The 12150-nt window shown below is 31.6% G+C and overlaps 2 protein-coding genes across 6 annotated transcripts; one reads left to right on the top strand and one right to left on the bottom strand.

The window, feature by feature from the left end:
• Nucleotides 1–65: 65 nt before the first annotated feature.
• On the bottom strand, nucleotides 66–9558 carry eRF3 (eukaryotic translation release factor 3). 4 transcript variants are annotated; one of them, XM_013313799.1, is made up of 12 exons: nucleotides 9003–9558; nucleotides 7778–8013; nucleotides 6799–6904; nucleotides 6354–6500; nucleotides 5897–6042; nucleotides 5428–5582; nucleotides 5107–5224; nucleotides 4609–4812; nucleotides 4138–4296; nucleotides 3523–3627; nucleotides 3023–3191; nucleotides 66–2757 (listed from the first exon to the last, which is right to left on the bottom strand). In XM_013313799.1, the coding sequence occupies exons 1-12, from the start codon at nucleotides 9238–9240 to the stop codon at nucleotides 2714–2716; spliced, it is 1827 nt and encodes a 608-aa protein (XP_013169253.1). In that variant the 5' UTR covers nucleotides 9241–9558; the 3' UTR covers nucleotides 66–2713.
• A 343-nt stretch (nucleotides 9559–9901) lies between these two features.
• On the top strand, nucleotides 9902–11912 carry LOC106118870 (uncharacterized). 2 transcript variants are annotated; one of them, XM_013313630.1, is made up of 4 exons: nucleotides 9902–10094; nucleotides 10291–10440; nucleotides 10957–11172; nucleotides 11452–11912. In XM_013313630.1, exons 1-4 carry the CDS (start codon nucleotides 10010–10012, stop codon nucleotides 11583–11585), a joined length of 585 nt encoding a protein of 194 aa, XP_013169084.1. In that variant the 5' UTR covers nucleotides 9902–10009; the 3' UTR covers nucleotides 11586–11912. The 2 variants fall into 2 exon arrangements, with proteins under 2 accessions (XP_013169084.1, XP_013169083.1); XM_013313629.1 differs by lacking the exon at nucleotides 9902–10094 and having other exon boundaries at nucleotides 10101–10440.
• Nucleotides 11913–12150: the final 238 nt, after the last annotated feature.

The following is a 12150-nucleotide window of genomic DNA, read 5'->3' on the forward strand; positions in this document are numbered from 1 at the left end:
GAAATATAAATAAGTTAATACAATTTCAGGTATGAGGTAGGTGATAGCAATTAAAATACTGGTGGTGCAGTTAATAAAATTTTATTTTAAACAAAATAATATAGTCGCAGGCTGCCAGTGGTCGCTCGGTGGCTCGCTTGGGTCGCGAGGCGCACGCGGCGCGCCGGCCGGCGGCAACGGAAGGCACTAAGGCGCCCTACTCTCCCCTACGAGCAAGCGTGTCCACAAATAAACTATAGCACGGATCTAACCAGATGGGGTGCCGCGTACGCCTCACGTTTCATCCACTGATATACATAAAATATCATTAATAATATAATTCAATCCGCCACTATATACGTAAAACCGATTATATTAAAAAAAAGCTGGAAATTTATAAACCCACAATATACAATTTATAACAATTCGGAGATTGACCCCTAACCGCAGGAGATACTATGTTGAATGTGTATCATTTGGCTCGCCGTAAGTACTCTTTGTGTCTAATATTAAGGCATGGCGAAGAATCCAAGTCGTCCTATTCCGAAAGCTACATACAAAACTGATGGACCATTTCTTAAATGTAATAAAGTTCAAATGGCATCGAGACAAAAGCTAGCAGCTTTCATACCGCAGCTTTTGTTCTCGGCACATTCCAGCTCAGCCTATGTATTTTGTTTTCAAAGCGATATCTTCTATAAAAAAAATTATATTTATATTAAAATATTGCAAGTAATTAACATTATGAATATACATGAATCGTGTTCCATTTCATAAATATAAAATTGCTTCGGTTTCAAGCACACTTCAATTCTATATCAACATGTATACCATACCGCATAGCAAATCACTTGAAACATAATCTTGTTTTTAAAATAGGGAACAATACTATAATCATTACTTATGTTGTTATTAAGTGAAATATAGTGATTACTACATCTGTTAGGATGATCAAGTTACAACTAAAATATTTGTTTGTTACTATAAACAAAAGTTAAATAGTTCTTAGTTGAGTATTAGAATCAACTTTTATTGCTACGATTTATATCAGTAAGCAAAATACGCAAGCGGTTGACCATCCTAGCAGCGACTACACGAGAGCTCATCCATCATACAATCACAAAACGCTTTTAAAATTAAGAGCTCCAAACTTTTGGAAGAACCTGCCGTCCAAACGTGTTCTGCTAAAATTATATTTTTAACCTACATTATTATATATACTTTTTAGACGAACATCAATTATCGAGGAAAATGTTATAAAAATAGGACTCTTGAGTGCACACCAAAATTTAATATTACATTATTAACTGCATCTGCCGAGCTTACGTGCTAGTACTTGCAGTACTTGGCGTTATCTCACTACCCTTTCAAATAAACAGCAATTCTCTACGTAAAATAATTTAGTTCGTTTCTTCCACAAAAGAAAACTACATCGTTTTAGAAGATTATCTAATACCCACATGTTAGTTATAAATAAGAAGAGATCAATATGAAACTACAAATAATTTATTCATAAATGCACCGAGTTCGTGTCGTTTTGATGTGAGTATAGAAACCAATAAACATTTTAGACATTGATACATCCCGAGTTATTATAAAATAAGTTTATGGGCCATTAATAAAACATAATTTAATTATATTCAAATAGTATGACACTAAGATGACATATTACGAACAGCATTTTCATACTGACTCGCTTCTTGTTTAATTCAAGGTATAGCTCGAAACACGAGCGTAGAAACTACGCAGTGGGCCTATCACGAATATTTGTGACAAGCGCCTTCGTTTTATCATCGTCAATTATATCAAAATTAGTCTGAGATTTTTGGTGTACTATACGCCTGATAGGGGGCGCTGCACAAACTTTAATACAAATTTTGTCAATGACTATACGAAGGAGCTTATCGCAAATATTCGTGCTACACCCCCGTAATAACACAACTTAAAGATACATTTTGATCAACATTGAAAAGGTAATAAAGAAAATATTATAATTTACGTATCAATATTCAGTATTTATTCTACAAACATGTAGTGGAGAGAGTAAAATGATTGTAATGATCAAGTATTTAACAACCAACTGTTAAGCGGAGTAATAGTCGTGAGTTTCTACTGTCACGTTCCGAGCTACGTACAATTTCATACAAATGATATGGTAAAAGGAGAGCGTAAGATAATTAAAACACCAATCCAAAACAGTTAACAGATTTTCTTTGTTCTTAAATTGTGTAAAATGCAAGTAAACTAAGTAATCAATTTAATACACGCCGTCTATAAGCAGGATAGGATACATTATATTTAACAAACATATAATCCACATATACAAAGTTCAAGCAAATAAAGTTTACATACATAGGGCTTGTAAGAGAATCACGGCTCACTTTTCCTTGTAAGCTGATGCAATTAATGTGAGAGACATTGCTGTGTATATGCATTTGTGATAACATTATATAAATAACACTTGTATAAATATGTTTTTACCACCATTAAAATAATATAGCATACTGTCTGCAGAGTGCAGATCCGGCGGCAGTGGCTTGCTTGCTAACAGTTCATCTTCCGTGCCGTGATGTCGCAGTCTGTCGTCTGTCCTCTAGCCGACCTAATGTCCACAAGGTTGAAGCAACACTCGAGCTCTCACATCCCAATACTCAGGATTACATATTACATCCACTCTCATGATATAGGTTTTGGAAACGCCTATCCTACCTAAATTACAATCGTACGGCCAAATTTACTCAATCACTTTCAACACTTTGCCAATTGCGATCGTTTTATCTGAAAACAAAATGTCACATATTACTAAAACCTTTATAAATTAAATGACCACAAAAAGCATTTTAGTATTTTTATTTTCCTTCAATTTTAATATAACCGTTTGTATTTTATTAAAATGTTCTTATGACTATGTCCAGCAATGAATACTTACAATGTCAATATCAAATTCAATGTCCAATACAAAAAAATCCCATGTAAAAACTAAAACATTATTTAACTATAAGAAGTTTGTGCAATATAGAAGAGTCAGAAGCCAAGTACTTACTTTCGTCTCTTAAGGTGAATCTGCCCATTTGAGCAAACTTCTTGAAGGGTTCGAGGCAGATGACGCCGGCGCACTCTATCCTCATGATGGCGACCTGGTCCTGCTTCACGAAGCGCGGCCGCGTCTTCGACTTTTCTCCAGTCTTCTTGTCTACCAAACAGATTAGGGCCTGCACAAATATAAAAACATTGCAATTTACGGTATTGGTTAGTAAATTACATATTACGTATCATGCTGTATATCTACATTTGTAGTTTTCGGCTCCCTTGAAAAAAAAAATATTAATGTGTAAAAAGAGCACCCTATGTATGAACTAGTATAGTAATAAATATAGCTTATGTTATTATATTAAAAATGTGATTTTGTAAAGGAAAGCGATTTTTTACGCGTTGATTTAGTAAGTACCATTTAAGGCTTCGTAAGTCTAACTTGGCCTTTAATTAGTTAACTCCACTTATTAAATTAAACTTTTGTTGGATAACTACTGGATTGATACTAACCTTAACAGTAACTTCCTCAGCAGCACAATGTATGTGCATGACGGCGGAATATCCCGCACATATAATGGACTTGTGCTCCAGGATCACCACCTGCGCGTCAAACACCTGCAAAATACATATATATATATCCATTAATATACGCACAAAAGCTATGTATTTCAGTTTGAAGTGGGATATTTCAAACGATTAAATATTTTTCTAAAATGTTACGTCATATTGTAAAAAATTCCATATAACAGAAATAGATGTTAAGCAGTAAATTTTGCCCAAATTCATGGCAAATCAAATTTTACATGTCTTGTAACATTGAATTGCTAATATATGATAAATATAATAATATTAACATGTTTTTCTTAATAGAGCAACCACTTTGACAAACGGTTAGCATGCATACATCTTGGCTCGTATAATCCGAAAGAAAACGGATAATACTTTTATGCTATAAATACCTTAAGTAAATGTAATAATTTCCTGTTTTGCATTAACTTATAGTCAGATAAAGGAAAATTAACTCTTATTGGATTACCATAAATGAAGTCTTGATTTTCTTGGTCTTAGATTAAGCAATATAATTTTTTTTGTCTTTTCACATATGATTCTTTGCAATCAACTCACTCTGCCCGTGGTGATGGGTTCCACGGTGTCGCACAGCACGAAGCCGGGCGATACATCCTCCTCCTCAATGCCCTTCAGCTTCACCTTCACGTTCTCGCCGGGCCCGATGGATGTCACCTCGATGTCGTCCGACCACAGCTGGTCCACTGTCACTTGCACCTATCACAAATATCTTTATTCATTATCACAATTTAAAATTCTATATTAGTGAAGTAATACACAGAATTATTTTTCTACTAAACATAAAAACTGTCTTGTTCATAGAATAATGTTAAAAAAAATACGGTATACACTTTTTGTCATATTTGGATTGTGTAATAATTATGAAGAAAAATAATAAGTATGTAATAAAACACTAAACAGTGATAAGCATCTTACTTATTGTTACTACATAAAAATTTGCATTTTAGATTTCAAATTATTCAGTCGGTAAACTGAATAGTTTTAATATATTTATGAATACAAACTTACCCTATTAGGCATGAGGTAAAGTGTGCTACTTTTGCGCGTTGTTCCCGCTTCAACCTTGCCCATGAGCACAGTGCCCATATCCTTGTATTTGTCCACAACGGGCATGATGAAAGGACCGTCCATCTTCCGGTTCAGTGATGGTAGCTCATCAATCAGTTGGATGAATGATGGTCCACGGTACCATGGGCAGATCTCTTCAGATACCTAGAAATTAAGTTTTAAAAAATCAGCATTCTTACACACAAAACCATCATATAGTCTTTGTAACATATAAATATCTTTCTTTTCATGATAAGTATATAAATATAGTACATTGAATAATAATATAGATAAATGCAAACAGCATACATTTCTATCAAATAATAGTAGAACCTACTGTAATATTTATTTTGAACATAATTTTCATTTAATAACCTATATGAGATTACGTTATATTCTTATTAAGGTTAATAGGATTATATCCACTCGTCATTCATCAACATATTTAAATGCGCTCACCCTTTCCAATAAGCCCTGTCCAGTCTGACCGGACACTGGTAAGAAGGACAAATCCTTAGCGGGATTGAAGCCTAGCTTCTTAAGGTACGGTAAGATCTTGTCTCGACATTCATTGTATCTGAAACATTAAAATTATAAATTTTAAAAATGTTATTACGTTCAACATGGCTTTTGCTATAGACAAAATCCTTATGAAACCTATGTTTATTGAGTAGTACCCATGACACCAAAAGTAAAAGATTTATGCCCCAGGACCATTAAAAATATAAAATAAGCTGTCAGAAAAAGCATTTTAATAATCTTCCTTTCAAATTAATTTACCTCTTTTCTTCCCAAGCTACAGTAGGATCGTCCATTTTGTTGACAAGTGCTACAAGATGTTTGACTCCGGCAGTCTTTGCTAACATGGCATGCTCTCTGGTCTGCCCTCCTCTGTCAAATCCAGTCTCAAATTCTCCTTTACGGGCAGAAATAACCTGAAATTGAAAAATAAACAATTGACACGACAATTTTATACAACACACAATAATTTTGAATATTTTATTGAAATTGTTGAGTGACATTGACACGTAAGTCGTCGTTCAATCATCCATTTGTCAAAAAAAAACCATCACTCAGTCTATCTTTTCATCTTGGAGGTATAATTAAGTAATCAACCTTGACAATGCGTTGTTGACCATTCATATAAGAAAATTCCGCGTAAAGGAACATAGGTTACAAGTTGGCATGGCAACTGACATATAACTTATATGCTTGCTTTAAAACAAGTTAAATTAAAAGTAATACATACCAGTACAGCAAGATCTGCTTGTGCCGCACCACCAATCATGTTTGGAACAAAACTTTTATGCCCTGGAGCATCGAGTATTGTGAAATGTTTCTTATCAGTCTCAAAATATGCTCTTCCAACCTCCACTGTCTTTCCCTTGTCACGTTCTGTGTAAAAAAAATAACTAATTAGTGTGACTACATTTTATATGTTAATGTGAAAAACTGTAATAAAGAGAGTTATTTGTGAGGGACATATATTTTTTATATTCTATATTAATTGCTTGGCAATTTAATAATGGTAATGAGCAGAAATTATGGAAAAAAATCGGTTTTAAGCTCATAGCTATGTTACTTACATTATGAAAAGCATATAATTTATGTGTACATTACTGATGCATTAAATCCTTGTTGAATAAGTAAAATTTGATATTAGTGTATTAAATTGATTCACTAATATTTTGAAACAAAATACGAACCTTCTTGGTTTGTATCAAGTGCCCACGATAAGTACCAAGACTCTCTTGATTTTTCTCTCGCTTCTCTTTCATATTTTTCCAATGTTCTTTTGTCCACCATTCCCGTCAACGACATAATTTGACCACCAATTGTTGATTTACCAGCATCTATAACAATTTGTATCTTAATTGAATTTGATTACTAAAAATATTATTAAATGAAAAAAGATTTATTAATAATATTCAAGAAATTCTATATGAAGATAATGAAAACAGTTCATTTTTTAATAATGTTTTCTATTGATTAATAAGGCCAAAATAAACTAGCTTATAAAACTGTATTAACAGTGTGAACTGGCTGGAGTAAGTCCATATTCTTCATACATATGCAAATTAATTATTTGGTATCTCAGTAATTTGAAAAACTAAACACCTAAAACTAACAAAATTAAGTATTAAAACTCACCAACATGTCCAATGAATACTACATTCACATGTTCCTTCTTGCTTCGGGTATCCTCCACTCTGACTGGCTTCTTCTTAGGAATCTTTTTCGCTGCTTCTCCATCTTCCTGCAAAGTTTATAAACCATTATGTAATAAAATAATTTAATAGTAAAAATAATCCAAATACCAAATAAAAACTAAATGACATTCCCGGAATGAAACCTTTATTAAAAAAGTTGTTTAAACCAATTAAAGTTACATTAAAATATAATCCACTTTCTAGACAGGGCTAAAAGGTATGTTATATAAATGACTTGCTTTAAGTCAAGGATTTCAACAAATATATTCTTATATACAGTGTGTAAGACTTTCGGACCAACTATTGAAATTAGTTAATTTACATGATTTCTTGTAGAAACACTCTTTTTAATATCTTGGCTTGACAACATATGACAAATGATAAAATTGTTTGTTTAAGATATAGCCCAGTAACATTTAAGATAAAAAAAAATACCATGAACAATAATTAAAAACAAGTAGTGTTAGTTTATAGTTATTATATATTAAAAAAAAATTTCATACCCTTGCCATTTTTTCAACACAGACACCAAACTATGATAAGGTTGTAATGAAGATATTATGAAAAGCAAACAAGAACTTTATCACTCACTTGGCTGTCAACTAAGTTAAAAATAACTGTATTGCAAACAAAAACTATGTATAAAAGTGACAACACATTTCATTGTGTAGTAAAATCTACTAACAGGAAGACCTTATACATGCAAGTCCCAAATTATAGCCCAATAAAATCAAACTATAAATGTACATAGAATTAAAGCATAGACAAACAATGAGTAAAACTTAGTACAATTTGCATGTACAAGCTATACTCAAATAAAATTTGAGGAAATCTTTATGACCGATAAGGTCATATGACTCATTTGAATGACTATGAATTTGGAATATTAATGGAAAGTAAAAAATAATCCATGCAATTACAGTAGCCTGCACCTGTTGCTCCGTTTCTTCTTCTTCTGGCTCATTGTTGTCTTCAGGGGTTAAGAGAGCATCATCAGCATCAGCATCCCAACTGTCAATAGTCGGGGAGGAGTCAGACTGAACGGGAGGGGGAGCTGCTACTACAACTGTTGCAGGTGGAACAGGAGGAGGCTCCTCCACCCGAGGCGAAGCTGAAGCAGCACCAGCATCACCACTGTCACCAGCATCACCACAACCTGGTGCAAAATACACCATTACTGTATTTTGTCACAGATTCTAAGCAATTTCTAAATAAATTTTAAAAGCTGTTAATGTCAAAAAAAAATTCCACTGAAATTATATATTTTTTAACTTGTGTGCAATGGAGTATCAAATACCAAAGGAAAAAAGTTGTAAAACTTTCATTCAAGTTTATAAATTTATTCACACTACCATTATGACACAAAAAAATAAAATAGATCATGGATAATTGTGCTAATCACATAAGTGTTACATATTGTTTAAAAAACCTTATCAGAAAATGCCATGTGGCAAAATCAGAGGTTTTTTTATGTGAATGTTACAAATTAATAAAAAGTAGAGAAACATTTTAATAATGTCACCTAAATATACACATTAATCTTGTAAAGGTCTAAAAAATTGGAGCCATTCTACATTAACATAAATTACAGAATTATTTAACATTGATATGATAATGATATAGGATTTCACATATGGTCAATTGGTATATTTTATCTAGGTTATATATGAAAAGGATTGTGTTTGGGGCATACTTGAATTTGGTTTGGACATGATATTATTTGGGCACCATAAGATTCTTAATTAGTTGTAAAATGTTTTGAAACAAAATTGTACTTGAGAAAATGGGTTGTTTGTACATAAAATGTTTAATGTAACGCATAATTCACGACAAGTACATATTAAACTAAATAAAACGCACCTCTACTGTGTTCCATTTGTAAATTTATTAAGCGACTGAACGAACTTCTCCAAGAGAAAGTTTAATGATGTAAAAGCAGAGCCGCGCGCCGCGTGTCTCGGACATAACCCGTTAGAACTGGATTTAGAAAATCACTTGTCGAATCAGCAACACGTTGACGTGAATGTTTAATTAAATTTAGTTTTCAAATAATGTCAGTCATCACTATATTTAAAAAAATATATACCGGGTAAAGTTTTAAATTACTTTTCTACGGAAATAAATAATGACATTCGTATGACTAACCGTTTAGGACAGGACTCTCTGCAGAATTTGTAGAATCGCTTTCAGATTTTTGTGGTGTGGTAGGTGATTCAGAACTATCGCTAGCCTGTGAAGGCTGACAAAAAGAAGGCACGAACTCCACGGCATTCACATTCAACGTGGAAAATTTTGTAGACACATCATTAGAATCTTTTGCACCTTGTTCACCTACGACTTCGGCTTGATTTTCCCACGAGTCCGGAGCACCGTTATTGGACATTTTTAAATATGAGATAGTGTAAAATTACTAAATAAGTCTTAATTTTTCAGATATTTTTGTAATTATTCGCGTTCTTTTCTCGAGAGATCCGCGTGTGTCTTTATCTTACACCGGAAGTTCATGGCAAATTGCCAAATATGTATTTAATACCTGTGAGTAGTGGCAAAGTTACAAGAAGTTAATAATTCTTTTTATTAAATTATTTCAATATTTAGAAATGAAATAAGACTCTTTCGTAAACCTGTAATGGAAAAATGTAATTTAATTTCTCGTGCCACCTAATTAAACGTACTGCTCTTGAATTCAGACTTCCGGTGCTGCCACAATATCAAAAATTAAGCACACAGGCAACATACAGGATTGGAACAGAATATACAAAAATTTTAAAAGAATATAAAATTTTGAAATCTTTTGCCTAAGAGTCCATAAGAGTCACTGATATCATTAGACATTATGGTATTAACAAAAAAAATCAACCCTCGCCTCCTAGCCAATCCAAATTGCGGAAAAACTATAGAACTGATTTCTTGTAGTGCCGACAGCAATTTTATTAAAAATATATACAATTACAGACTGACAGAAAATATGTACCTATTTTCTGTCAGAACTTAACGTGGTAGGAGCACCTACTACTACTACCTGCTAATTAAAGCATCTGGCTTGATATCCTTGTTGTACCTTGGTTCTATGCTCTTCTGTTTGATTTAGACACAGTGAAAAGTATTTTACTTCAAATTTTAATTACCTAAGTACTCTTCGGTTGAAAACAATGTCTACTGTCATCTGTCAAATCATACGCCATACAATTACGAATCAGATTGTCAGTTTGCTTGAATCGTTATATTTCAAATTTGGTAAAGGTTTATTTGATTTTGAAACAAATAGTGAATTAAAACATACATAAAGTTCTAAAAATGTGCACAGTTGAAGGGAATTGGAATTATGAATTCGATATATTTAATATCGAAAAAAGCAATTTTTCTAATTTTGAAATAATAATGAATAACTTTCAAGAGTGTGCATTGAAAACATTTGAAAATACCTTTACAGCAGAAGATCGTACTTATAAAGACATAACACAGAAAAGTGACGATGATTTAAGAGACCTTATTGAAAATAATAAAACTTTAAAACAGAAAATTGATATAAAACTTAAGGAACTTCAGCATCAACAAAAACAATATGAAACTTTCAAGCAAGGTTTGTTAATAGCGGTTTTACTATGAAGTATTTATTTTATTGAATGTATTGTACAGAAATTTGGTGAATTTTTCTAATTCAAATATTTAATGTAACTTTGCAAATACAAAACATACATGACTGGTTTGCACTATTATTTTGCTCAGAGTTATAAAAACTTACAGCTAAACTCAGAGTGTTGTAATGATCAGTTAGTAGTCCATTAGTGGGATGCAATCAAATAAATCTAAAAAACTTTTTGCTCAAGTTACCAATGAAAGACTATTGGGCCAATACTGAAATGACATTTTAAAATGTAAGTGTCTTAAATGATGAGGCCACGCTTAGACACCAAAATTCCATTGAAATTTTGTTAAGTAAAAGATTGCAAGTTTAAGATTTGTTACAGTATTTGTGGTGGAGTAGGCCAATTTGTCTTCTAGTTTTGAAAAACAGTAAGAACATAGATAGAAAGTTTAATTAATTGATACTCAAATATATCTTTAAGTGTATATAATATCTTATCCCTTTTTTCAGATCAGAAACTTTTGATTCAAGAAATTAAAGAAAAACATGAAGCATTTTTGATGGCAAAGAAATATTATAAGAAATTCTTAAGAATGTATTTCACAATTGAATCCAGAAGTAATGATAGCCAAACTATATTTGTACAATTTTTTAACGAAGCAAGAAAAGACTCTGAAAAATACAGTGTTCGGTTACTAAGAAACATCTGTAAATGCAAATATGAATGTAAGAACAATTTTTTTAAAGATACAATAATAGGCAAAGAGCATTATGTAATATTGTATGTACCTTCAGTTAATATTTCATCCATGTTTTTGTAGTGTTAATTAAATTCACGCTATTAAGTTCTACTTTTTAAATAAAAAAATATGAATTTTTAAGCAACTTCTAAACTTACTCATATTTAATACATATTATTTTTAGCACACTTCAAAAAGAAGGTGGTTATCAATTTATCTCTATGTTTTTATGAAAACTTATCAAATGTTTGTTTTCTTGTTTCAGTGCAAAGTACAAATCCACAGTTAAAAAACATCAAAGAGCTACAAAGGAAACTTCAAGATACCAATGATGTGCCCGGCATCCTGAGTTGCATCAGAAAATCTTTTTTAACAATAAAAGATTCAACAAAACGTTAGTCACATAAGTTCTTGATTTTGACCATAAATTAATTAGGATAAGGTGTGAAATAAAATGTAATATTATTATATTAAAATACTTTATTAAAATCATTCAACAAATATAAAATAGTTGCAATTCCATCCTGAGGTAATAAACTGGCTCATTCACTTCACAACTGTTATATATAAATCTTTTATATATTATAAATATTTTTCTCTATATTGGAAAGAATTAACAAGACAATTTTATGTCCCATCAAATATGTATACTACCAACATATAAATAAAATTTGTACATTTCCATTAATATTAATTGCTTAAAAGAACTACAATTTAACAAATATCGTCAAGTAATAAAACTAATGTATTAGATAAAATTTATGATTTATGACATAATTAAATGATTTATTCAAAACAAAATTAGCATTTTGCATGTTAGATTCAATAGTATTAAAGCTAAATCCATAATTAGGACTATGAGTATAGTGATCGGCAAATAACTTGAATAGAAAATAATATAACAATGAAAAGTGACAAAAATAATTGATAATTGACAATAACAAAATAACTAACCAGACTAATT

This window comes from Papilio xuthus, unplaced genomic scaffold, assembly GCF_000836235.2.
Source record: "Papilio xuthus unplaced genomic scaffold, Pxut_1.1 DF827542.1, whole genome shotgun sequence".
Taxonomy (NCBI): domain Eukaryota; kingdom Metazoa; phylum Arthropoda; class Insecta; order Lepidoptera; family Papilionidae; genus Papilio; species Papilio xuthus.

Excerpts from the sequence above, each read along its gene's own strand:
- eRF3 (XM_013313799.1), bottom strand. The coding sequence starts at position 9,240 with ATGTCCAATAACGGTGCTCCGGACTCGTGGGAAAATCAAGCCGAAGTC. Across the intron at positions 6,905-7,777 it reads AGCAACAGGTGCAGGCTACT|GAAGATGGAGAAGCAGCGAA; the intron begins GTAATTGCATGG and ends TAAACTTTGCAG. Across the intron at positions 5,583-5,896 it reads AAGCAGATCTTGCTGTACTG|GTTATTTCTGCCCGTAAAGG; the intron begins GTATGTATTACT and ends TTTCAATTTCAG.
- LOC106118870 (XM_013313629.1), top strand. The coding sequence starts at position 10,155 with ATGTGCACAGTTGAAGGGAATTGGAATTATGAATTCGATATATTTAAT. Across the intron at positions 10,441-10,956 it reads ATATGAAACTTTCAAGCAAG|ATCAGAAACTTTTGATTCAA; the intron begins GTTTGTTAATAG and ends CCCTTTTTTCAG. Across the intron at positions 11,173-11,451 it reads CTGTAAATGCAAATATGAAT|TGCAAAGTACAAATCCACAG; the intron begins GTAAGAACAATT and ends TTCTTGTTTCAG.